Below are 24141 nucleotides of genomic sequence, written 5' to 3'. Positions count from 1 at the left end.
CAACACAACACCAGCATCATGCCACAATGGATGGAGGGTTGTGCTAACATAACTGTCAGTAGCTGGTAAACCGTATCCAGAAACATACCATACCATTATCACCAAATCAATTACAACAACTCTGTGTTATAGTGTCAAGTAAATGCAAAACAATAAGAAAAGAGCAATCGTGATCAAAGTCAGCAGCAAGTTGCCCACATGTGTATTGAGCCTCGATGCCATGGATCACTCGGCAACTGTGAAGAGAAATACAAATAAATCACTTGCATTGAAATGCAAAACATGAACCATGAATGGCAGTTCCAGTGGTTTCAAAGTTGAACTGTAATTGTTGCAATTACATAAGTGAATTAAGCGGAGGCCAATCTGAAATCAATCTACTTAATAAAAGCACATCGTGTCTCAAACAAATACATAGTCATGAGCAACTGTAAACATATTTACGTCCATGTGCATGTTGCGAGAATCTCGAATATGAAATATAAAAATACCTATTAACATTTACAAAACTAAATAAATTAAGACAAAAAAAACAAATACATAAAAATGTGAGGGTTCTGTTGAGGAACTAACACTAGGAATTCAGAAGATCGTGTCAAGAGATTGATATCCTGATAGGTTAAAATTGTACGGAAGTCTGCTCATTTACACTAAGTTACAATGATACAAACTGATCACAGTTACACAATATTCAACACTAAAGATGTGGGATATTTCTTATACCGAAAAACTTGACTGTAACACCTAAGGTTCATTATTGGCAAATGGAATATTTAAAGAACCAGTAGAATAATGTTAATTCAGTCAGAAAATCTTATTGTGGAATGTTAATGTCAGGAGTGTAATTTTTTTCATTATTTGATTTGTTATAACTGTTTTAGTGGACACTGCACACCCTCTCTGAGCATAGCCAACTCTCAGGATGTTGAGGGGGCGTGTACTTCTGTTCATTGACAAGAGATGTTAAAGATCCAGTACAATGTTTTAATTCAGTCATACATTGCTTAGTGTGGGATGTTAATGTCACAAGTATCATTTTTTCAGCTTCAGATGTTATCATTGTTATAAGTGTTTTGGGCCACTCTCTCTCCGAGCACAGCCAACTCTCAGAAGGCCTTCTATAACAGAGCGATAACTCAGTCCCACACCATAGGGCACTGTAGTAGTGCTAGTAGACTAACCGACCACTCAGCTAGATGTGACTGATGAGCCAATCAGACATAGTGGTATATTGACTGATGGTCCAATCAGAGCAGCTAGATGTGACTGATGGGCCAATAAGAGTAACCGGTGCATATTATGTAATATTTAAGAGAGCAGATTGGAAGTCTGAAATGGGGGATAGATATAAAATAATTTTCACAACCACACAGTTCTAACATTTTGAGTAATTTTTGCAAAGATTACCCAACATTTTCATTGTACTGTATCTTTAAGTTATTATTATCATAATATATGAAGCTTTCAATTGTAAACAAAGAGACCAGTGTGATTGATTTCTATTCTACAGTTGCAGTGTAGTTTGAACCACTAAAATTAACTAAATTGTAGCAAACTAGTTTCATTACTTGTTTGTAGACTAGTTAAGCCTACTACTGACAATTGACAGGCTGACTGGGTTAATCAAGCAGGCCTAGATTATACAATCTCTTCAGAGGAAGCAGATTGGATATCTGAAATTGTTTAATTCTGTTGCTATCCAGGGGTATAGATATCAAAGAGCTTTAGTCATCAACAGTTCTAAAATGTTTGGTCATTTTTAGGGGTGTAAAGGTACACGTATCCTTACCGAACCGTTTCAGTCTGTAACGTACCGTACCGAACAGCTGTGTAGTGTACCGAACGAATACAACGGTATGTTAACCACTAACAACTGCCCACCGGGGGCTGTTTTTTTCACAATCTAATATAATAATTATTATATATATATATATTTTCTTTTTTTACAAGTCGATTATTTATTTCAATATAGAATATTTGTTGACAGCCCTACAAGTACAATTAGTTACTGCACACTACATCACCCCTGAGTGGAACACGGAAAGCCAAACTTTCCCCCACTGTACCGAAAACACGTACCGAACCTTGACTTCAAAACCGAGGTACGTACTGTACCGTGGTTTTTGTGTACCGTTGCACCCCTAGTCATTTACATCAACATATCTTCTGTAAAAAAAATTAAAATTAAATGCGATGAGATTGAATAACAAGACTTTCATTGTACTGAATCTTTAAGACAATACCACAATGTTTTTCATTCCATACTTTTGGCTGATTTAGAAATGTCCTCAGTAATGGCCCTCTTCTGTGCTAAAAGAAAAGCCAGGACAAAAGAACAGAATAAACATGAAAGAAGTCAACGTGTGCTGTAGTTTCATACAATGAGCCACGATTTGCTCATTCTGTATTTAGTAACACTGTCAAAAAGCACAAATGTAGCCTATCTTATGGAATGCAGAAGCCTTTGCACTACTCAAAGCACTGGCAATCAAGGAACAACATCTGTTACACAACAGTATGAACCTAATATTGCTATACAGAAAATCAGCAACAGTGTTCAGTAAATGTTTTAAGTATTGCTTCTAGTGTGGTCCAAAGAGATCAGTCCAGATAAATGATAAAAGGGGGGAAATAACACAAAATACCTTCATTTATGTGTTCACATAAACGTAGACAGTCAAGATATTTCTATCCTTCAATACTGTATAACTGCAGAATGTGATTTGGTAACATGACGCCTGAGAATGTTGTTATTGTGGCTGGTCTTCAACCACTAACAAGTGTTATCCAAATACTTCCAAGTTGAGAGGTTCAGAAAATTCCAGTACATCCTCTGACATAACATAAAAAATCCTGGTTAAAAAAAATAAAAGAAGAAGTTTGGAAACAAAATAAACACCTAATCAATGTAATGACTCCTGTTGTGTTCACGCTTCTCAAGCGAAGCACGGGGGAGCCGACGGGACTCCCGTCTCAGGGGATTCCGTCGAATCCCTTTCAATACGCGGACAGGGGGGAAGAAGCGCGCAAACGGCTTTAAGTCCCAGAATCAGAGGAGAGTTTTGGCTCTGTGTCTGTGTAGTGTACCCTGTCAGACCCATGGCACTGATGGGCTCACATTAGTCGTTTCCCCTAGTCTGGAGTTAATGTCAATGGACATATTCACATATCACCACAATTGGCAACTTGCAAGAGCAAACAACACAGCACAGGCTATTAAAGCAGCAAATCTTCCATCAGTCCTGCTGGCTGCTGCTGCCACATGTCCCCCCCTCTACCCCACCAGTCTCCTCAACATGGCGGGCCAAGTGAAGGGCCAGCAGTACTCATTAGGCACGGGTCCGTTGACGTTGCACTCGAAGAAGGAGAACATGGGGAACCAGATGCGGGCCCTGCGGCTCTGCTGGTAGGCCCGGGTGTTGGCCAGCGTGTGGTAGTAGAGGAAGAGTCTGGTGGTGATGTAGAATGCGATGAAGACGTCGATGGAGTAGTGTTCGTGGGCGGCGAGGATGAAGAAGATGCCGAACAGGTTGAGGACCCAGGACAAGGTGTGGATGGAATGCCAGGTCCTCGGTGTGTCTGTTTTTTCAGGGAAACAAAAGGGAGTCGATGGAGACGATGTAAGGAGGAGAGAAGAGAGTCAAGACGGTCCTAACAGTTCTCAAATTCTCCAGCAAGGATTAACTCTTAAAACTGGATTAAATCATGGTTTATCTTTCAATTCTGTTGCACTAAAGGTTAAATGTGAAACTATCTTTTAAATCTTGGTTTAGCTTTTACTCTAAACCTAGATCTTAATTATGTTGCTCCAGAACTTTAAACTCCAGTTTAAACTTTGATCAGCGATTAAAAATGGACAGTTGAGGCGGTTTAACTCTTGCAATAGCTGCATTTTATAGGTGGATGTTGCAAAACGAGTTCCGCTGAGAAAGACAAGGGTTACAGTCTCAGCCCAGTTTGGTCAGCCCAGAAGACAAATTTGAGCTTCTCTGCCAAGCCATGAGTTGACAGAAAGTAACATTAGTTAGCTAGCTAACACCAGGCAGCAGAGCAGAGGAACGTTAACAATGTACATTTTAGCTAGCTAGCTAGGTCAACTCAACTGTAAGAAAGTACAAAATAAAAAAACAATCTCAGCACAGTAGGCTGTTTTTTTGTGTGTGCCAGAAATCACCATCATCACGATTTAAAAAAATAATTCAAATTAGTTTAAAATCATTCAACTTACATTTATGAAACTGTGATTACATTTGAGCTGTGCAACATAGCTCTGGTTAATTTTAAATCTGGATTTACTCATTCTAAATCTAGATGAACTAATCTCTGATTAGAGCTAGTTTTAGATCAAATTAAAACTCTAATCTAGTAGACAAGGACTAGGAAATTCACTGGAACGACCCAACATCCATAATTTCCTGGTTGAACAGATAACTATTGCCCAATAATGACTAAGGCAATCTGGTGGTTTTTGTTAGAGCTGTAGTACCATTGAGGGACACCGGGTGGCAGCAAAGGGACAATGTTTTCAAAACCAGTTGAATGGAGAATCTATCCTCCCAATGTCATTTATTATGGTGTAAACAAAACGCATGAGGGGTAAATGTCAGTCATCCTCGTTTATAAAAAACAAGACCTGTATTGAAATTAACTTTGTAAATTTCCAAATTATAACTGTTATATGTAAATTGCGAGTGCATAGGAGTATAATTCTGTAGTGCCGAATTTCCCTCTGGATTATTAAAGGATTTCTATTCTATCTATTCTATTAGTATAGACATATTAGCATTGATAAGTAGTAGTAGCATAGTAGTTGGGTACATAGTTAGGTACACAAAAAGACGGTAAGGTTAGTTTTTTGTTTGAATTTTATCTCCTTTTTCTGCAAATATTGTTTGAAGATGTGTTTTTAGTTGATGGTGGAAAATTGTCAGAGTTTCAGCTGTGCCAACTGGGGTGGGAGTTTGTCCCACCATTTCTAAATGTAACCTATTCAATATCTATAATCTACAGATAATTCATAGCATTCTATTTCATATTCATTGTTAAGATATATCTCCATCTGCTCTGTCACACCTGGCGAATTTCTCACTCAAGTTCAAACATTTTCAACGTGAGCGAACGCCGTTCACGCCGCCTAGAGCGAAGGCACGTCCGTCTGGCCACCACAAAATTTCACCATAACAGATTGGGCGGCAAATAGGGAAAGTCTGTCCTCTATACATGAATAAACCAAGCGTTATAACCGACCACCACCGGGTCGGCACGAGACCATGACGTCACTCACACTCTGTGACGAAGAAGTTGAGCATGGTCAGGACCACGGTGTGACCGCTGAACATGTAATCTCCGCACGTGTGGACTCCCGTCAGGGTCATCCCAAAACCGCTCCAGATGGCCACGGCCCGCTGGAGTTTGGCCCACATGTCACCGTATATCTAGAGGGTGATAAAGAGAGAGAGACGCCACAATCAACGCTTCGACCTGTCAGGGAGACAGAGAGAGTGTTTTAACAGCACCATGCATACTAGTCGACAGCCTATAAAGAGGATCATGATGAGAGAGCGAGAGAAGTGTGGTCTGTATCACCTTTTTAGAGCCAGGAACACGGCTTACCTACTGTACTGGCCGGTTTATAAAGTTTTTTTTCCTGTTTGTTTGTGGGGTAGCCAAGCAAGGAGGGAAATAATTAATTTAGAATTTGGTGTGTGCTATATCCACCAAAAACAGCGTGTTCAATGCAAGGGAAGAAAGATATGCGATTTACAAGGGATGATGTCTGTGTATTGTTTGGCGTGTTGCTAGGCGACAACTACGGCCATAGTTGACCTCCAGTCACATTTATTGCAGACATGGCCAAGAGGAATAGTTATAGCGCTCCTTTTCTCCATCCAGGGGGCCTGTACGTTAATGCCAAGCAAGCAGTGCAAAAATGCTTCCGCATTCGTCACCGCACGCTAGTGCGGTAAAGCGCCCTTCTTTTCAGACAAATGCTACCGTGCGTGCACCGGCGGCGGCGTGCTCGCTCAGGTGCGTGCGTGCGCGAGGTGCCCGCGCATGCGCATGAGATCCGACACGAGCGGAGCTCAATATATATAAGTCACCGCCCCTTATTCAGTATCTAGCAATAGCTCAATTGGCAAGGACACATGGCTGTGGATCCTATGGCTTGTTTGCTGGCGAGTTCGAATCCCATCGAAAATATTTTTTAACGTGATTTTTTTTTAACGTGTATTCTTTCGCCGGTTAAGGTTAGGCATGGTTAAGGTTAAGGTTAAGGTTAGGCATTGTTTCGGAGTTGGTTAAGGTTAGAACGGTTAAGTTTAGGCGCTGTTAAGGAGCTGGTTAAGGTTAGAGTTTGTCAAAGAGAATGGCAATATAATTTCTATGGTTAAGGTTAGGCATGGTTAAGGTTAAGGTTAAGGTTAGGCATTGTTTCGGAGTTGGTTAAGGTTAGAACGGTTAAGTTTAGGCGTTGTTAAGGAGCTGGTTAAGGTTAGAGTTTGTCAAAGAGAATGGCAATAGACAGCCTATTTCCGCGCGACCTGGGCGCTGGGCGGCGGAAAATGAAAGGCGCATTACTGCATGCCACTACGGTAAATTTTTGCACTGCTTGCTTGGCATAAAGCTACACGCATCCAGGGGTCTCAAATAATATTAGTTCTACCAGTGGTGGAAAGTAACTAAGTATTTCTACTTTGTACTTTACCTGAGTATTTTACTTTTAGGGAACTTTGTACATTTACTCCATTATATTTCAAAAAGGAAATATTGTACTTTTTATTCCACTACATTCATCTGAATCCACCAGTTACTAGTTACTTTGAAGAAAAATATTTTGCATAGAAAACATGGCAACAACAACGAAGATGATCTATTTTCTAATTTAAAGCCTGCCCAAGTTCAAGAAGACGAAATTAGAGCAGCATAACTGATTCACACCACACACCACTTTAACCTTTAGAGGTCAATGGTTCGAGGTTTGAACAAGCACTGGAATACTAGGGCTGTCTTAAATACTTCGAAAAGCTTCGTTCGATGGGCATGGGATTCGAATATGAAAATAAAATTCGATTATAAAAAAAAATAAAAAATTATATATATATTTTTTTTGTGCAAAATCAACTCTGCCTCTCTACAACAAGCAATGCTTTTTGTTATTTAAGATGAGGTCGGACTCTGCACTGACAGATTTGTGTTCATTGTGCTGCTTTTATAAAGCCTCAAATGACGGCTTACAATATTTCATGAAAGCAAAGTGTTGTTTGTCTAAGATTTAAAAAGGTTTAAACGTTACAGCACTGACTAAGTTGAACAAAGTGCTGTACAAGTCCCACAACTTAAAAAAAAAAGTTCATTTATTTTTTTATAATTTTTTTTTCTCTCTCGGAGCTTCGAATTAAAATAGAATCTCGGCCCCGAAGCTTCAAATTCCAAAAAAGGTCAGCCCTATGGAATACACAAACATAGTGTAGAATGAGTATTTTTACTTTTGATACTTGAGTACATTAAATAGCAAACACTTAAGAATAAGTAGAATTTTGACATTTACCAGAGTACTATTCTACCTTTACTTAAGTAAAGGAACTGCGTGCTTCTTCCACCACTGGGCTCTACATATTTTTCCATCAACGTCAGTCAAGAGGAAAATGTGTTCCATCTTCATGTCAGATGATTTTCAAAAAGGTGCATGCAAAAAAAGAACAAGCAAAGATACTGTTGAAAGTTCAGAACGTTGAACATTTTTCACTCCATAGATTAATCTAGATACATTTTTTTTAACGCTTTAAATAATTTAAATTAATCTCCAAAGTTAAAGCATTAACTTTGACAGCCCTATATATATAAGAATTTAGAATGAGAAGGAGGACGGCTCACAGATCCAGACATTCTCACACCCAAGTTATTCAGCGGCGTCCGGGAGACGACACCACTATTACAAATGCGATGTGGCTCCCAGTAGATAACAGATCAATACAACGGGGGGAGCCATTTTCAAACTGACCCATCCTCTTCTTGTAATAATTCTAGTATGAAATCCAATGTTTAACATCTTAAGCCTGATCAGCCCGGCGGGCCGAGATTTATTTCACGTCACAAATAGATGAATACAGTTCGTATTAAGTGATTTTGCGTTCTTTTTCAAATGTAGCCAAGAGTAAAGACCCTAACCCTATCTAAACAGCAGTCAAAGTGTATATTTTCAGCACTACGTTTGTTAACCAATGACTTTAAGTGTTATTAGCGAAATATGAGCTTATAAAAATCTATGCGCATTGCACCAGAAAACAGACGATTTAGACGAGAGAAGAAGCACTCGTGAATTCGTTGTAGTCCTAAGAAAGAGGAGACCCAGGGCTTTCGATGGATGTATCTCACGGGTCGAACAAACCTCAATGTTATTGCCATAAAATACAACGTATATTGTTTCTTTACCTTTCTGTGAACATCTAGGGGGGAAAAACGTGTCGCAATGAGCTAGAAAATGGCGGAGCTATGGACATTACACAAAAGTAAGTAGATTTCATTCACGTTCTTTGCTGCCCTGTAACGGGCGCCTGGTGGTACTAAATCCAGATTAACTCAGCCATTGGAAAGAGGAGATTTGGGCCGATCCATAGATCTATGACTTGGCCATAATAAGGTAATTTATACGACTGATATTCCATATTCTATATTCATATTTCAAATAGCATGTGTCTGGATGGCAAGATTCAGTACTGCATCTACAAAAAACCCTGTAAATAATCTACCGTTTGTTCATTTGCTTAGATTTTTAGTACACTTGATCTCAAGAAGGTGCTGAATGAGCTCAGTGGCTATTCTTTATGTTAGCATGGTGTTATTCGCAGTCAAAGATGAAAAGAAAAACAAAATACTGTAATAATAATCATTTATATTCTCCTTTGGTTCATTACAATTTACTCAAGCATACTAGTAACAGTTACTAACAGACACAATATTCCTGACACCGGGACTACACTCCCTGAGGTCCATAGATGTCCCTAGATACCAAGAATATGCAAATGACCCTTAGAAGTGGAGCAATCTTCCATTTACTTGGGTATGTACTTTTAGGCAAACTTTCTGAAAATATGGCTAGGGCATAACAGGTTAAAGGAACACGCCAACATTATGGGAAATGCGCTTACCGTCTTCTCCAGAATCTCCATACCAATTTCCTCTCTGTGCGGACCACTAGCTGATGGCCAAAAACACCTCTCCTGGAGGTTTATGCTAGGCTAGCGGTCCATATCCAATTCCATTCATTTGTGCTAAGCTAGGTTAGCTTGGAGCCAGATAGCTTTCTACTGAACGCACAGAGAGGCAACTGGTATCTATCTTCTTGTCCGACTCTGGAAAAGACAAAGCCCATAACGTCGGCGCGTTCCTTTACAATGCGAGTGAGTAGGACTGTCTGACGGTACCTTTCCTGAACACTGCAGGTGGTGTCCCGGCACAGACAGCGAGGTGACGAACATGGTGATGCAGCGCAGCATGAACACCGTCCCCATCAGGCTGCAGAGGCGACGCAAGAGGATGGACCTGAGCGTGAAGAAGACAGTCCACACTTTAAATGTTCTTCCATTAAAAAGGGTAGAATCTGCAACTATCGTCAAACAGCGGCCTCTAGGCAAAAGATGACAATGTGGTACTACTGTGTTTGTTTAGGTTTTTGTGTTTGATCTGATGATGCGTTGGGTCGAATCAAGCACATACCCTTATTTTATTTACCCTTATTTTATTTATCCCAGGGACAAATGTTCTTTTTCAGCAACGTCCCTGCTTCACACTCGCACAGTTACACACTCACACCTGGGAACTGTCCAGCACTGTGTTGACAAGTCTGACACTGTTGGCCACTGTGCAACTCCACTGGAGCAGTTGGAGGTTAACTTGCTCAAGGGCACCTCAGCGGTTGGTATTGAGAGTGGGGAGAGAGTTATTCATTAACTTCCCTGCCCAGTGGTGCAGTCCTAATATGGGAACTGGTAACACGCCACGTGCACGCGCGCGGGTACGTGCATGCGCACAGAACTGATTTATACACACACGCACGCACACACACACGCACACACACACACACACAAGCGCATATACGCAAGTGCAATCTTTCTATCATACAAGCTCTTCTTGCTCTCTATTTGTGTGAATGTGCGTGTGGAAAGCTGGCGTGCAGCACAGACGCTTGATTCAATATCATAAGCAGGTAGACCCCCATCACGAATTCCGAGCCACATTAGTATTCACCTCCACTGCCTGTGTCACACAGAATGAAGGGGGAGATGCATTCAGATAGCCAACACCCAGACACTTAGTCTACCTGCGCTTTTTGTTATGTAAAATGGTGACCGGGTACTTAGTCACAATGAATGGATACAGCGCATTTTTGTGTGCGCGTACACGCGAGTACACATCCGTGCGCGATCGCGCGTACTTCTGCCTCAGTGATCTGGTAACACGGCGTGTAACCGGGTGTGACCGCGACTGCACCACTGTCCCTGCCCATGATATTGTACCAGCGACCTCCCGGTCACAAGCCTGCTTCTCCAACCTTTAGGTCACCGCTGACACCCGTGCCATTATGTGTAATAAGTAGGGATGTCCGATATTATCGGCCGATAATGGCATTAAAATGTGATATCGGAAATTATCTGTATTAAAAGATTTTTTTTTTTTTTTTTACATTTATTTCACCTTTATTTACCCAGGCAAGCAAGTAAGAACAATTTCTGATTTTATTTATTGTCAAAAGTATGCATAATGTTGTGTTAATTCCATGACAAGATGTAATGTTAATTACCTGAAATTATTCAGTTTTTTGGGGGGGAACCCTGCATATATCGGTATCGGAAATTAAGAGTTGGACAATATCGGTAAAAAAGCCAATAGAGCATCCCTAGTAATAAGTATTGGAATTTAATGGTTGAGTTTACACGGCCCGACGGCATGAGAACAGCATAGACTGAACCACTACCGTACTGTGCTATTGTATCGCCATCTCTCCTACTGATTTGCACACACTACACTTGTATTGTAAATAGATGCTATTCTTTTTTTTGGTCATTGCTATGCTGCAAATCCTTTAAAAGGAACACGCCAACATTTTGGGATTAGCTTACCGTCTTCTCCAGAGAGAGACAAGAAGATAGATACCAGTTTCCTCTCTGTGCGTTCAGTAGAAAGCTATCTGGCTGCATGTTAGCCTAATTTAGCACAATGAATGGAAGCGGACAGTGTCGGTTAGCCTAGGCATTGTCCAACTAACACCTCTCCCGAAGGTTAACCGGCACTGTCCGCTTCCATTCGTTGTGCTAAGCTAGGCTAACATGCAGCCAGATTGCTTTCTTTAAATCTTATACTGTTTTTACTGCTTCTTTTGTAATACTTTGTGTTGACGCTGCTGCTAGGCAGAGGAGCCAGGAAACAAAACATTTATATAATCTCTAATACTGAAAAAGGATAGGGGGACGTGACAATGAAGTTGATTCTTTGGTTGATTCTGACTAAATGGCGTGCTTACCGTATTCTACATAATTGTACGTGGTTGAGTCTACACAGCCCTCATTTGAAGTGAAGGAAATTCCTACTGTAGATAGTAGGGGTGGGAATCGCCAGAGACCTCACGATACGATACTATCACGATACTTGCGTCACAATAGTATCACGATATTAAATATATCGCGATATTTTGCTATTTTTTTATTTTTTCAAATTAAGTTTATTATCTTTTTCAACTGCAAAGTAAAACTTTGTCAACATGTTTTATCTAATAAAATAAAGTTCAGTCTGTTCATCTCACTTCAATCATTTTTATTGCAGAACATGGTATTTTCTTAACACATTGAGGACCGGCCGACGGCCGTCGCCGTCTAATATGTGGCTGGAGGACAAAGCTTTGTAAACAAACCGATGTACTTTTGGAGAGCTATATCTATACTTTATAGTATTGCTATCTGTCCATTCTCATTGTCACTTGAGTGCATAAACCGTGCCTTCATAATGGCTTAAAGAAAAAAAATCCATCGGTTGGTTGTCATTTTATAGCGTTGTGAATATAAGGTTTATCGCACTTTTCGTCTCAAATATTTTCTGGGAAGCTAGATATAGGGCTAAAGGCTACTAACGTTATATCGAACGGCATTTCTGTTGTATATATTCGAATGAAATAAAACAAACTGCTTATCATCCGGACTATTACAGAGCATCTATGGATGAAATGGGGGCGGCGGGGGACGCCGATTAGTATTATTGATTAGCAATAGAGTGTCCGTGCAAGTAGCCACTGGTCGATTGCTTGCGTTTTACAACAATGTCTGATCCGGCTGTAATTTGGGTGAAGAGGGTCCTACCGTCAGCCCATGTGATCGCCGGCAGCATTTCCCCATTATTCATCGGCATCTGGTAGATCGATATGTCCATTGGCTGATCATAAATCCCATTATTCCAGGCTGAAATCTGCGCTTCAAACCGTGATCAACGGTGCATGCTGTTCGCTTGGGATCAGGCTAAAATGAAATGCCCATAGACTGTAAAGAAAAAATAATAATCCACTCGCCCACAATGATACTGCAGTGGAGCGATGGCGCCCCTAAGAGGATCTGGCCGGTATTGCATGTCGCCGATTTCACAGAGGTGGGTAAATCTGCAGATTCGATCGGGGATCTTGATCCGTTTATTAATATGGAATAAAACAATAACAACTTGCCACGAGTTAACTCGTGGCTCTGGTCCTCAACGCATGGCACCGAAACCCGAGTTAACTCGTGGTTGGGCGGCCAAGTGTTAAGCAGACAGATGTAAACACTGTAATCTGTGTTGCATGTACCTGACAAACTGAACTGTTTGTATTACAGTCATATTCCAACTTAACTGAATGCACATGCATGTGTGTGGACTACTGTACTATTACAGGTATTGAAATGAACAATGCAACTTCCTTATACAATTTTTTTTTATAAAAAATATAAAAATATTTGTTTTTATGAATAATAAAAAATCGATACTTGGCACAACCCCCACTATTATAGGAGGTTAAATTTTTTTTTTATTAATTATTATTATTATTATTTTTTATAAACGGAAATGTATGGTTGAAACATGCAAACGTTCAAACGCACACACACTAATAAGCATTGGAGGCTTTTAACCAGGGCCGGACTGGGGAAATCATTCAGGCCAGGAAATATAGTGCGAAATATAGCCCCAGTCATTTTTTAAGCGGGGGTCTGGGGGTCCCCACCAGGACATTGTTACAAAGACTTCATTTCCTGCATTCTGGTGTAGGCATTTTTTTTATTTGTACCCTTTAAATGCCAGTGTTTATGATGGCATCACAAATTATTGTTAAAAAACAGGCTAGCTATGTATGATTAGCAACAGTACTGATTTTGATGGATTTTTAGTTTTTTGTAAGGGTCCCGCCTCCACCAATCACATGCGGCTCCCTTTGTATGTGTGTGTGTCTGTGTGTCTGTGTGTCTGTGTGTCTCTGTGTGTGTGTGTGTGTGTGTGTGTGTGTGTGTGTGTGTGTGTGTGTGTGTGTGTGTGTGTGTGTGTGTGTGTGAGCAAGAGAGATAGAGAGAGACAGTTCTCCAACTTGTGTGGGTTGCAGTGATCTCCTGGTTGTTCCCCACCTAGGTTATCTAACTATTGGCCTGGCCTGATTCTAAGTTCAGTGGCCTGACTGCATTAAAAAAAATTAAAATAAAAATGTACACAGTATTTGTCGATGCCTGTGTAGAGGGCATTGCAGTAGTCGAGACAAGTGGTGACAAAGGCATGTATGACCGTCTCTAGGTTACTTTGGGAGAGGTATGCCTTTGTCTTCGCCAAGAGTCTGAGGTGGTAAAAACTGTTTTTGACTACAGCGCTGACCTGTTTATCAAATTTAAAATAGCTGTCGAAGATGACCCTGAGGTTCCTGACAGAGGTGGAGAGGTTTGGACCCAGGGGACCAAGTGCGTCAATGAGGGGGGCCGGGGGGGGGCACTATTAAAAACAATGACCTCGGTTTTCCCTTTGTTTAATGTCAGATTGTCAGGGAGTTTTCAGACATCCAGCACTTGATTTCTGCCAGACAGTCAAGTAGTGGTTTTATTGATGTTTTCCCTTGGGTGGGTTTTAAGGGGAGGTAGACCTGCACGTCATCGGCGAAGCAATGGAATGAGATGTTGTTTTGCCAAGATCTGGCCTAGGGGGAGTATATATAAGAGGAAGAGGGTGGGACCCAATATCGAGCCTTAGGGCACCCCGCAGGTGAGGGGGGCCACAGAGGAAGTGAAGTCACCAAGTTGGACAGAGAAAGTCCTATTGCTTAGGTAGGACCGGAACCAGTCTAAGACAGGGCCCCTAAGGCCTACGTAATGCTCGAGGCAAGCTAAAAGGATGTGGTGATCTACCATATCAAAGGCGACTGTGAGGTCAAGGAGTAGTAGTAGGGATGGGTTGCCTGCATCAGCAGCTGAAATCAGGTCATTTAAGACACGGAGGAGGGCCGTTTCAGTGCTGTGTCGTGGTTTAAAGCCAGATTGGAATTTATCATGGATGTTGTTGTGTTCAAGGAATGATTGTAGCTGTATGTAGACTATGCGCTCCAGGATTTTTGATAAAAATGGTAATTGTGAGATGGGTCTAAAATTGGCAAAGACAGAGGGATCGAGGTTGGGCTTCTTTATCCGGGGCTGGACCACAGCATGCTTGAAAGCAGCCGGGACACATCCAGTGCTGAGGCAGGCATTTAGTAGAGGTAATAATGCGAGGAGGACAGGGTCAGGTACTTCCTTTAGGATGCGCGAGGGGAGTGCGTCTGAGGGGCAATTTGTTGGTCGCAGGTGTTTAATGGCATCGGAAAGGGAGGAGAGGGAGACCGGGGCAAACTGGTCAAAAACAGCAAGCAGTGGGTGAGTTGGGAGAAGAGGGGGTGGGGGGGGCAAGGGGGACAGAGATCTGAGGGCAGAGACTTTGCTGATGAAGTGTTGGAAGCCTTCACAATAGAGCTAATGAAGGTACGACAGAGGGAGTGGCACAGGGGTTGATGAGGGAGTTTAGGACTTTGAACAAGGCCTGGGGTTTATTGGAATTTGTTGGAAATGTAAGTTGTTTTTGCAATTTTGACAGCCGCTTGGTAGATGGACAGAGCGCTGTGTAGGATTTGGAGGGAGACATGCAACCTGTCCTTCCTCCACTTCCTCTCGGCACGTCTACATGCACATCTAAGAGTACGTGTGGATTCATTTAGCCAGGGTGTGGGGAGGGGTTTTATGCGTTTAGTTTTAAAAGGTGCTACAGTATTTAAAATATCGGTGCATGACTCGTTGAACATGGCGAGATAGTCATCGATATTTGGGACACTGTTTGCATTTAAGACACAGATTGGGGAGCTGGAGAAGGCATCAGAAAAGTTGGCAGCAGTGTCAAAGGTAAACGTGCAGGATTTTTTTGTAGGTACATGAGGGGAAATAGCAGAGCAGGGGATTTTAGTGGAGAAAACAATAGGTGAGTGGTCAGAAAAAGCAGCAGCACATATATCAATTATATTGACAGATAGTCCAAATGACAGAACGAGATCAAGTGTGTGTCCTTTTTCATGCGTTGGTGCTGTGACAGATTGGGTGAGGTTGAAAGAGTCAATGAGATTTAGGAAATCTCGCGACAGGGGATGTGATTCGCAACACACATGGATATTAAAATCGCTGCATAGGAGAATGTAATCGTATCTCACCATCAATCCGGAGAGGAAGTCCATGAAGTCGTTTAAAAAGTCCTTGTTGTATTTAGGCGGGCGGTATATGACGGTGCAGAACACGACGGATGACAAGTTTAGTTCAAAAGATTGAACTTCGAAGCTAGCGTACTTCGCTGCCGGCTGTGAGATAACAACATCAGAATTATGATGTTGTGGAATCCACAATCCAAGGGTTTCGGGTTTGATGCCACACTTTACATTTCCATGTAGTTTAGTGGTTTAGTGAACAGCAACTCGATTATTTAACATGGTCTGCATACCATTTATTGTGATATAAATTGAATCATTTGACCAGATTATTCAGAGGCGGACAACAAACAGAGTCTTTGATTAAGGATGGTTTACTGACAGAATGACATGTTGCAACACGGAGAGAGACCTAGCTTACAGCAATAGTATATAGCCAAACTATAGCATATAACCAAGCCCTGCAAGAACAAGCTCAAAAACCAGTGGAAGAGCACTGGAACAACCTGAAAACCGTATGGAAGGAGACATGCCTAGAAGTGGTAGGGAGAAAGAAAACAAGCAACAAACCCTGGATATCCACTGAAACACTGAAAAGAATAGAGGAGAGGGCAAAAAAAGACACAATAAACAAACGCAAAACTCGAGCAAAAAAGGGAGCAGCTCACAGAGACTACGAAGTAGCAAACAAGGAGGTGAAGAAAAGCATCAAACGCGACAAACAGAAATACATAGAAGACTTGGCGCAAGAAGCAGAGGAAGCAGCGGGAAAGAATAACCTCAAGGAACTCTACCTGACCACCAAGAAACTAACCGGGAGGTTTAGACAGACAAACACACAAATCCGTGACAAACAAGGACGGCTGCTCACCACCAAGGAAGAACAACACCAAAGGTGGACTGAGCACTTTAGGGAGCTCCTCAACAGAGCTCCCTGTCCAAGAGGTGGAGATTCCGCCAGCTGCACACATGCTGGAGATGAACTGTGCCCCCCCAACAAGATATGAGGTGAAAAAGGCTATCAATGCATTGCGATGTGACAAGGCAGCAGGGCCAGATGACATTCCAGCAGAAGCTTTAAAGGCAGATGTTGAAACCTCAGCCACCATGCTACACCAGCTGATCAAAAGGATCTGGGAGAAAGAAGGAAATGTACCAACAGACTGGAAGGACGGGCTCATTGCTATTATACACAAGAAAGGAGACCTTAAGAACTGCAACAACTATCGTGGGATTATGTTGCTCTCAACACCAGGCAAAGTTTTCAACCGCATTATCTTGGACAGACTGCAAAAAGGGGTCGATGATGAACTGAGAGAAAACCAAGCCGGTTTCAGGAACGGTAGATCGTGCACTGACCAAATTGCCACCCTCAGGATCATCATCGAGCAATCCATAGAATGGCACGCACCTGTCTATGTCAATTTCATAGATTTTGAAAAGGCATTCGATAGTGTAGACCGCGAGCTGCTTTGGAAACTCATGGCACACTATGGAATCCCTAAAAAATACATCAGCATAATCAAGAACATGTATCAGGACATGAAATGCCAAGTGTTACATAACGGATGTGCACAAGAACACTTCAAAGTGCTCACCGGCGTGAAACAGGGCTGCCTACTTTCCCCCTTCCTCTTCCTCCTATGCATCGACTGGATCATGAGGCAAACCACAACCAATAAAAAGACTGGCATCCAGTGGAGTCTAACGGAGCACCTCGAAGACCTGGACTTTGCGGATGACATCGCACTACTCTCACACAACCATCAACAGATGCAAGACAAAACCCAGCTGCTAGAAACAACTGCAGCTGGACTTGGGCTCAAAATAAATGGACACAAAACTCAAGTAATCAGAGTCAATAATAAAAGCACAAACCCCATAACCATCGGGGGCCAGACACTGGAAGAGGTTGACAAATTCACATACTTGGGTAGTGTTATAGCTGTTGATGGCGGGACTGAGGAAGACGTAAGGGCAAGAATAGGAAAAGCAAGAGCAACATTCAACATGTTAAACAAGATATGGAAAACCCGAAACATCAAACTCAACACCAAGCTCAAAATCTTCAACTCCAATGTCAAATCCATTCTGCTATATGGCTCTGAAACCTGGAAAACCACCACTAACATCAACAATAAACTGCAGACCTTCATCAACCATTGTCTGAGACGTATCCTCAGGATCTTCTGGCCAAACACAATCACCAATATCAAGCTGTGGGAATGCACCAAGCAAGAATCAGTGGAGGTCCAGCTGACCAGGAGAAAATGGAGCTGGATTGGGCACACACTTCGAAGACACAAAACCGCAATAACCAAACAGGCATTAACCTGGAACCCACAAGGCAAGCGAGGCAGAGGAAGACCCAAAAACACCTGGAGAAGAGACACTGAGCAGGAACTCAAGACAAGGGGACTGACGTGGAAACAGCTGGAGAGGATGGCGCAAGACAGACGGGGTGGAAACTTTTCATCAATGGCCTATGTTGCGAAAGGAATAAAAAGGCCTAAGTAAGTAAGTAAACTATAGCCTAGTTCTCTAAAGAACAGCAAGCTAACAAAGTATTCAGAAACTATAGTAGATCAAATAAGTGGAGCATTGACATGCATGATATGATATGATATTATAGATATGATGTACAGACTATAAGAGGATAACATAGTGTGGAATAATATAATGATTCCCCAACTCCCTCATGTAAAGACATTCCCCTCCCCTTTCTCCCCTATCCTGTGTCCCCCCCCCCCACCCATTTGACCTATCAAATGGGACCACATCCCCCCCTTTTAACTATATAAGGCTCCTCCCGACAGCAATCCTGGTCGCTACCTGGGTCATTCAGCTGATCACCTGGGGCGCCAGCCTCAGCCATTCTCTCTATGTACTATGTATGTTTCTATCTGTCCAGTTAATAAACCTTGTTATTAACTGAACCTCGGTTGACTGAGAACCTTCTTCTTCAGGATATCCACAATATCCCACAATAGACAGAAGGCTATGTGTGTGTACAGCTTCAAGGCTATCTGTGTCTGTAATACACAGAGAGAGAGCGAGAGAGCGAGAAAAGTGTGTTGGTAAATGTCCCTGTCAATCGATATTGGGAAACTGTTTACTGTACCTGTGTTTATGCAGCAATAGGACCATGATCCAGATGTTGCAGAGGATGACTCCGCACGCCTCGGCCATGGCAAACGCCCATGGTATCCTAGGCACACTGTGGAGAAGAAAAGCATTACCCAAATCTTCTCAAATCAAGGTAAGAAAACGTTTGCATAGTGCAAGCAATATATATGCTAATTACCACCGCTGACATTAAACACCAATGTTTAATTGGTGAATAAAACCAAAACAGTCTTATATAATTTTTCTATGGTATATATCTTTTTTTGTTTAATCACAACTCATTACAATTTATATCAATTATCAAATGGGCCAATGTGCAGGTTAAATAGATCTTGTTTGCCACAAAATGGGAGTCCTTTCAATCCATCCATAAAGCACCAATATCCAAAATAAATTAATAAAACAGTGGACACAGAAAGGATGACTCCTAGTTTCAGTTTAGAATCCATGTAAAAGCCACAAGGCAAATGGTTTCTCTCATTTTCACATATGAAGTGTCAGCTCTAGACGAGCAGTTCTGTAGTCACTGGCAGCCCGGAGAGCTGGTTTCAGACACACACTAGTGCCTCATCTCGCCTACAGCCCTCTTGACATTTCCCCACAGTATGGGTCTGAAATCAGCCTCGCGCAGCGAGCCAAGACATTTCATGGAACGGCTCAATGCTGGTCGTAAACATCAGGGTCATGCCCTATACATGAAGTAGGACAATGTTAGCTTATTGTCGAGAGAGAGACAAGAAATAGATACAAGTTTCCTCTCTGTGCGTTCAGTAGAAAGCCATGTGGCTGCATGTTAGCCTAGCTTAGCACAATGAATGGAAGCGGACATGACTGTTAGCCTTGGGGAGAGGTGTTGGACAATGCCTAGGGCTAACCGGTCATGTCCGCTTCCATTCATTGTGCTAAGCTAGGCTAACGTGCAGCCAGATAGCTTTCTACTGAATGCACAGAGAGGAAACTGGTATCTATCTTCTTGTCTCTCTCTCTCGATAACACGATAAGCTAATTTCCCAAAATGTTGGCATGTTCCATTAACCCATTCCGTGCCAATCACGATGATAGTCGGGTTAACTCGCCATCGCTTGCGTGCCAATCACAAGTATAGTCAGGTTTTAATCGTTATTTCTTTTATTAGCAATATCCATTAATTTTTCATCCATCCAGCCTGACGTTATCATTGGGAATGGGTCTGAGCTCGCAAAGGGCAAACGCCACCTATCGTCTCCCGGATGGTATTGCACATCATTGGATTGGATTGGCTGGGACTGTGCATCAAAAAAATAAGTCCGGTCCAGGTTTTACTTATCGGGCATGCAGCTGGATACTATTGCATTGACTGAGGACACTCAGAGCAGTTGGATATACCTGTTTTGGATATATAACGTTGGATCAATAAACGCGATCAATATTTGGAATGGCGATCAGGAATTGGATTAATCTTTTTGCATGACATCAGATGTGAGGTAAGGCCTTTATGTTACGAATCTTGGGGTAATCAGATGTTCCTTTCTCCGCCATCGGAGCGTGTGTGTGTGAGGTTCGCGCCGACCAAAGTACGGAGAAGCGATTTTTCAGACCCCGCTTCTCTTCGTACATGAGGACACATACATATACTATCGATAATCTAGCGTTTATTTGAAAACTATTCATAAATCAGCAAAAATGACGTGTTTTATGTATTCCACTAAAGGGCTATTATCGTGTCTTTCTCTGGAATTACTAGAAATCTCCAAAACTATACTTGTTCATTCAAAACGGCATACAACGGAAATGTACAGATGAAAAAACAATCCGTTTCGTACATGTTGACTGCAAGCAAGTCATTGATAAGCGACGGGTGTATTTCTTTATTTTACCTTTATTTAACCAGGAAGTCCCATTGAGATACAATATCTCTTTTGCAAGGGAGACCTGGCCAAGATGACAGCAATAACATTTGCATTTGCAATATATCAGACAGCAATCAAATGTGTGATACATCACACAAGAACATAATAAAAGTGCATGTATACAAGATACAATACATCACATGTAAACACAAAAACACAAAACAGAATAGTCTACATAATAGTAAAAGTGTACAACAGTAAAATACAGGGTAATACAGTAATTTTGCAGTTTTTCAGTTGGGACCCCGACATTCTTCTTGTAGGAAGTTATGTAATACAGATTTAAATTTGCAGAGAGAGACCAGGGTATCTAAGTGGATATGGTCCTGTAGCCCATTCCATGCCCAAGGTGCGAAGCTTGAAAAAGCTGTTCTTCTTAGTTCAGTGTTTATTCTCGGGTTTTTTAAAAGTAGCCATCTTGTGGACCTGGTATGGTAGCTGCTAGAGGCAAAGCTAATTAGGTTGGAAAGATATAGGGGAAGCTTCCCTAGGATGGCCTTATATATAAAAACAAACATGTGGGATTTCCTCCGTACGTACAGAGAGGTCCATCCTACCATTGCAAGCAAGTCATTGATAAGTGACGGGTGTATTAGACCCATAGCCATAATTTAAGATATAGTTTAAGTGTTCGCAAATATCCCCGTCCTGAGCGTCCTCCCATTGACTACAGCACTGGCCTACAAGCCCTAATTTGGTCATATGGGCGTGGCTCTGAATGAGTTTAAGGTTAGTCGATTTGGGGAAATTATATGTGAGGATAATAATAGAATATTAGAAAGCAGAGCAATCACAACGTCCATCTGGTCTGATATTCCTTAACAGCTGATTAAAGATGCAGAGCAAGTGGCGTCTCGCCCCGGGGCCCGGAGCACTCACATTGAGATGCTGGACCATCGTGTTTCATTTCACCTCGCTATTCAAGAGCTCACTTCATGTTGCCAGGAAGGCAACACTTTTGTGGTTCTTTCCGAGCCAAGGCTGCCTGATCTCCGGATTTGCCTAGTGCAGTGTGGTTCTCAACGAGGGGTCTGGGGACCCCCCCCCCAGGAGTCCTTGAGGTGGTTCCTGGGGAATAGTTTAAAATGTAGCTATTTCACTCACTAGAAGCTAAGCCCAATGAGAGGATAGGAGTGACTACTGTAATCCTAGGTTTCAATATCTAACAGCAAATATCTCCTCAGATGCTCCGCGGCACTAATAGAATAGAATAGAATAGAAATACTTTATTATTTATCCCAAGGGAAATTCCGCACTACAGCTCGCTCACAGTAAACATTTAGGTAGTCAAAAACAAAAGTCACAAATAAGAATAAAAATAAGAATAAAGAATAAAATACAGTCCGGGATATACATTCTAATATGTATATATACATTCTAAAATATACAGTCAAAATATACAGAAATATACAGTAAGTGTAAATTGTAAAATGTCAATGTGTATCGATGCGAGGGTCGTTGACATGCAAAAGGTTGAAACCACTAGCCTAGTGAGTGAATACTGTAGGGAATAGAAATCAGGCTTTTATGTCACTTTATAGCACATGAGAAGAACAGTAATTTTGTAACCCACCTGTCCAGGAAGATGTCTGGCAGGGGAGGGTAGGTGCGCATGTCGGGGACCCTCTCGTGCACGATGACCATGACGAAGGAAGTGAAGCCAAACACGAACATGACGTAGACAGAGCTGAGCGCCGTCTTCCAGTACTCCGGATCCAGACGCCTCGTCTGCTGCTTGTACTTCCCGTTGGTGTACTGGTGGTACTCCTCCCCGACCGGCGCCGTGTCTGCGTTATCGCAGTCTCTGCCCGGCTCGCCATTACACAGCCAGTCCAGATTACCCCCGGAGCCCGTGGGAGACTGTCCATCAAAGGGGAGGCCCAGCTCCTCCAGCAGGTCAAGGTTCTGCTTTTGGAGCTTGCGGATCGACACCATCAGCCGCTTGATGTCGCCCAGCACCTTGAGCTCCAGGGGTGGAGAGCGGAGGTCGTACTCGCTGAGGGTCAGCAGGCTGCTGCCGTCCAGCCGGTGCCTGTTGCAGAGGAGGTCCACATAGTCGCAGAAGCCCTCATCCTTCAGCCACTTGGCCACGTGTTTGGTGGTCCAGCGGTGGACACTCAGGTGGGTCATCTCCTCCCTTCTAATCTGAAAGCTGAGAAGAAAATTCAAATTAAAAAAACATTTAAGTCTTTCGAAATGTCATGTGATTTTTAGACACTCTCGGTGTGAATCTGACTTGCTGACCAAAAAAAAAGCAATAGAGAAGTAAGTACTAGGAAGGGACACAAATTAATTCCACCAAATCGCCAATACTGGTTCCATGCCATTAAATTAAAGCAAGCTTGCTCACATTTTGTCAGAGAGATTTTAAGAAAAGTCTTCCTTACCCAGTCAGGCTTGAGACGTTTAAGGCTTTTAAGCAAACTTGTCAATAGCAACAGAATGTGTGCAAGAGAAGTTTGCACAATAAACACCACGCCCTCTGGTCTTGATGAAACCGTTATGTAGGTGAGGAGGGAGCGAGGGAGTCTTTAGGCCACCAGCCCAATGAAGACAGGCTCTGGGTTGAGTCATGGATAATAAATGTCTTGTCTAGTCCGAACCGCACGCCTGATTACAAGCCAACAATATCCCACACTTGACACATACAGTAGGCAACTCCGGGTCAATGACCTAACTAAGCACCATCTGGGCTCATCGGTGCTCAACTTTAGAATCCCCCTGACATGATGACATTCACAATAGCAGCTTAGTTCTTTCCTGACAGAGAGACAACCACTGCCATTAGTGTGTTGATGACATTTTCCTCTTAATTAACAAGCCGATGCATCGGGTGAAAAGGTTCTGGTTATCTTGTTGTGTCAAACACAGAGCCAGACAAAAACAGGGTTTGACAGCATTCCAGCCTCCAGCCCATCCCTGATCAGTGCATGCAAGCTCATAAGCAGACACTCCTTAACGGCTCATAGCGTCAGATGGCTAACGTTAGCATGCTCGCTAGCTTAGCTACTCGCTAGCCTATTCAATGTGGATCGGGTGGGGGGACTCACCGGAATTCAGATGCAGAACAGACGTTAATGAGGTGAGCTATTTGACTAGCTAACTATATGGCATTTCACACGAGTCCGTCTGACAAAAGCCGATCGACATTTTCTGCAACCATTAAGGTTTACGGGTAATCATTTCGCCTCGGCATCGCCGCCGGTTAGCATCAATGTTGACAACACACCGTCGTAAATTCCAGAAGAGCTGCGCAAAATGAATTTGGTCACATTGGTCTTGTCGTCACTAACACCAGCCAAGCAAACAGCGGCGCTTACTGGTCAAAACTATGTGTTGCAACGTGGTTATCTGCTGCAATACTATGTGATTTTCTATGCAAAAAACGGGCATTTCTAGGATATTGTGTTACTA

At 42.3% G+C, this 24141-nt stretch overlaps 1 protein-coding gene across 2 annotated transcripts; it reads right to left on the bottom strand.

The window, feature by feature from the left end:
* Positions 1-9: 9 nt before the first annotated feature.
* On the bottom strand, positions 10-23943 carry samd8 (sterile alpha motif domain containing 8). Of its 2 annotated transcripts, none has more exons than XM_084323914.1 (6): positions 23778-23943; positions 22301-22879; positions 18834-18929; positions 9426-9543; positions 5285-5435; positions 10-3579 (listed from the first exon to the last, which is right to left on the bottom strand). In XM_084323914.1, the coding sequence occupies exons 2-6, from the start codon at positions 22855-22857 to the stop codon at positions 3275-3277; spliced, it is 1227 nt and encodes a 408-aa protein (XP_084180040.1). In that variant the 5' UTR covers positions 22858-22879; positions 23778-23943; the 3' UTR covers positions 10-3274. The 2 variants fall into 2 exon arrangements, with proteins under 2 accessions (XP_084180040.1, XP_084180041.1); XM_084323915.1 differs by having other exon boundaries at positions 22301-22872.
* Positions 23944-24141: the final 198 nt, after the last annotated feature.

The sequence above is a fragment of the Notolepis coatsorum genome (genome assembly GCF_963971535.1).
Source record: "Notolepis coatsorum genome assembly, chromosome: 10".
Taxonomy (NCBI): domain Eukaryota; kingdom Metazoa; phylum Chordata; class Actinopteri; order Aulopiformes; family Paralepididae; genus Notolepis; species Notolepis coatsorum.
Note: the sequence above shows the minus strand (reverse complement) of the source record. Positions and strands in the feature narration are given on the sequence as shown.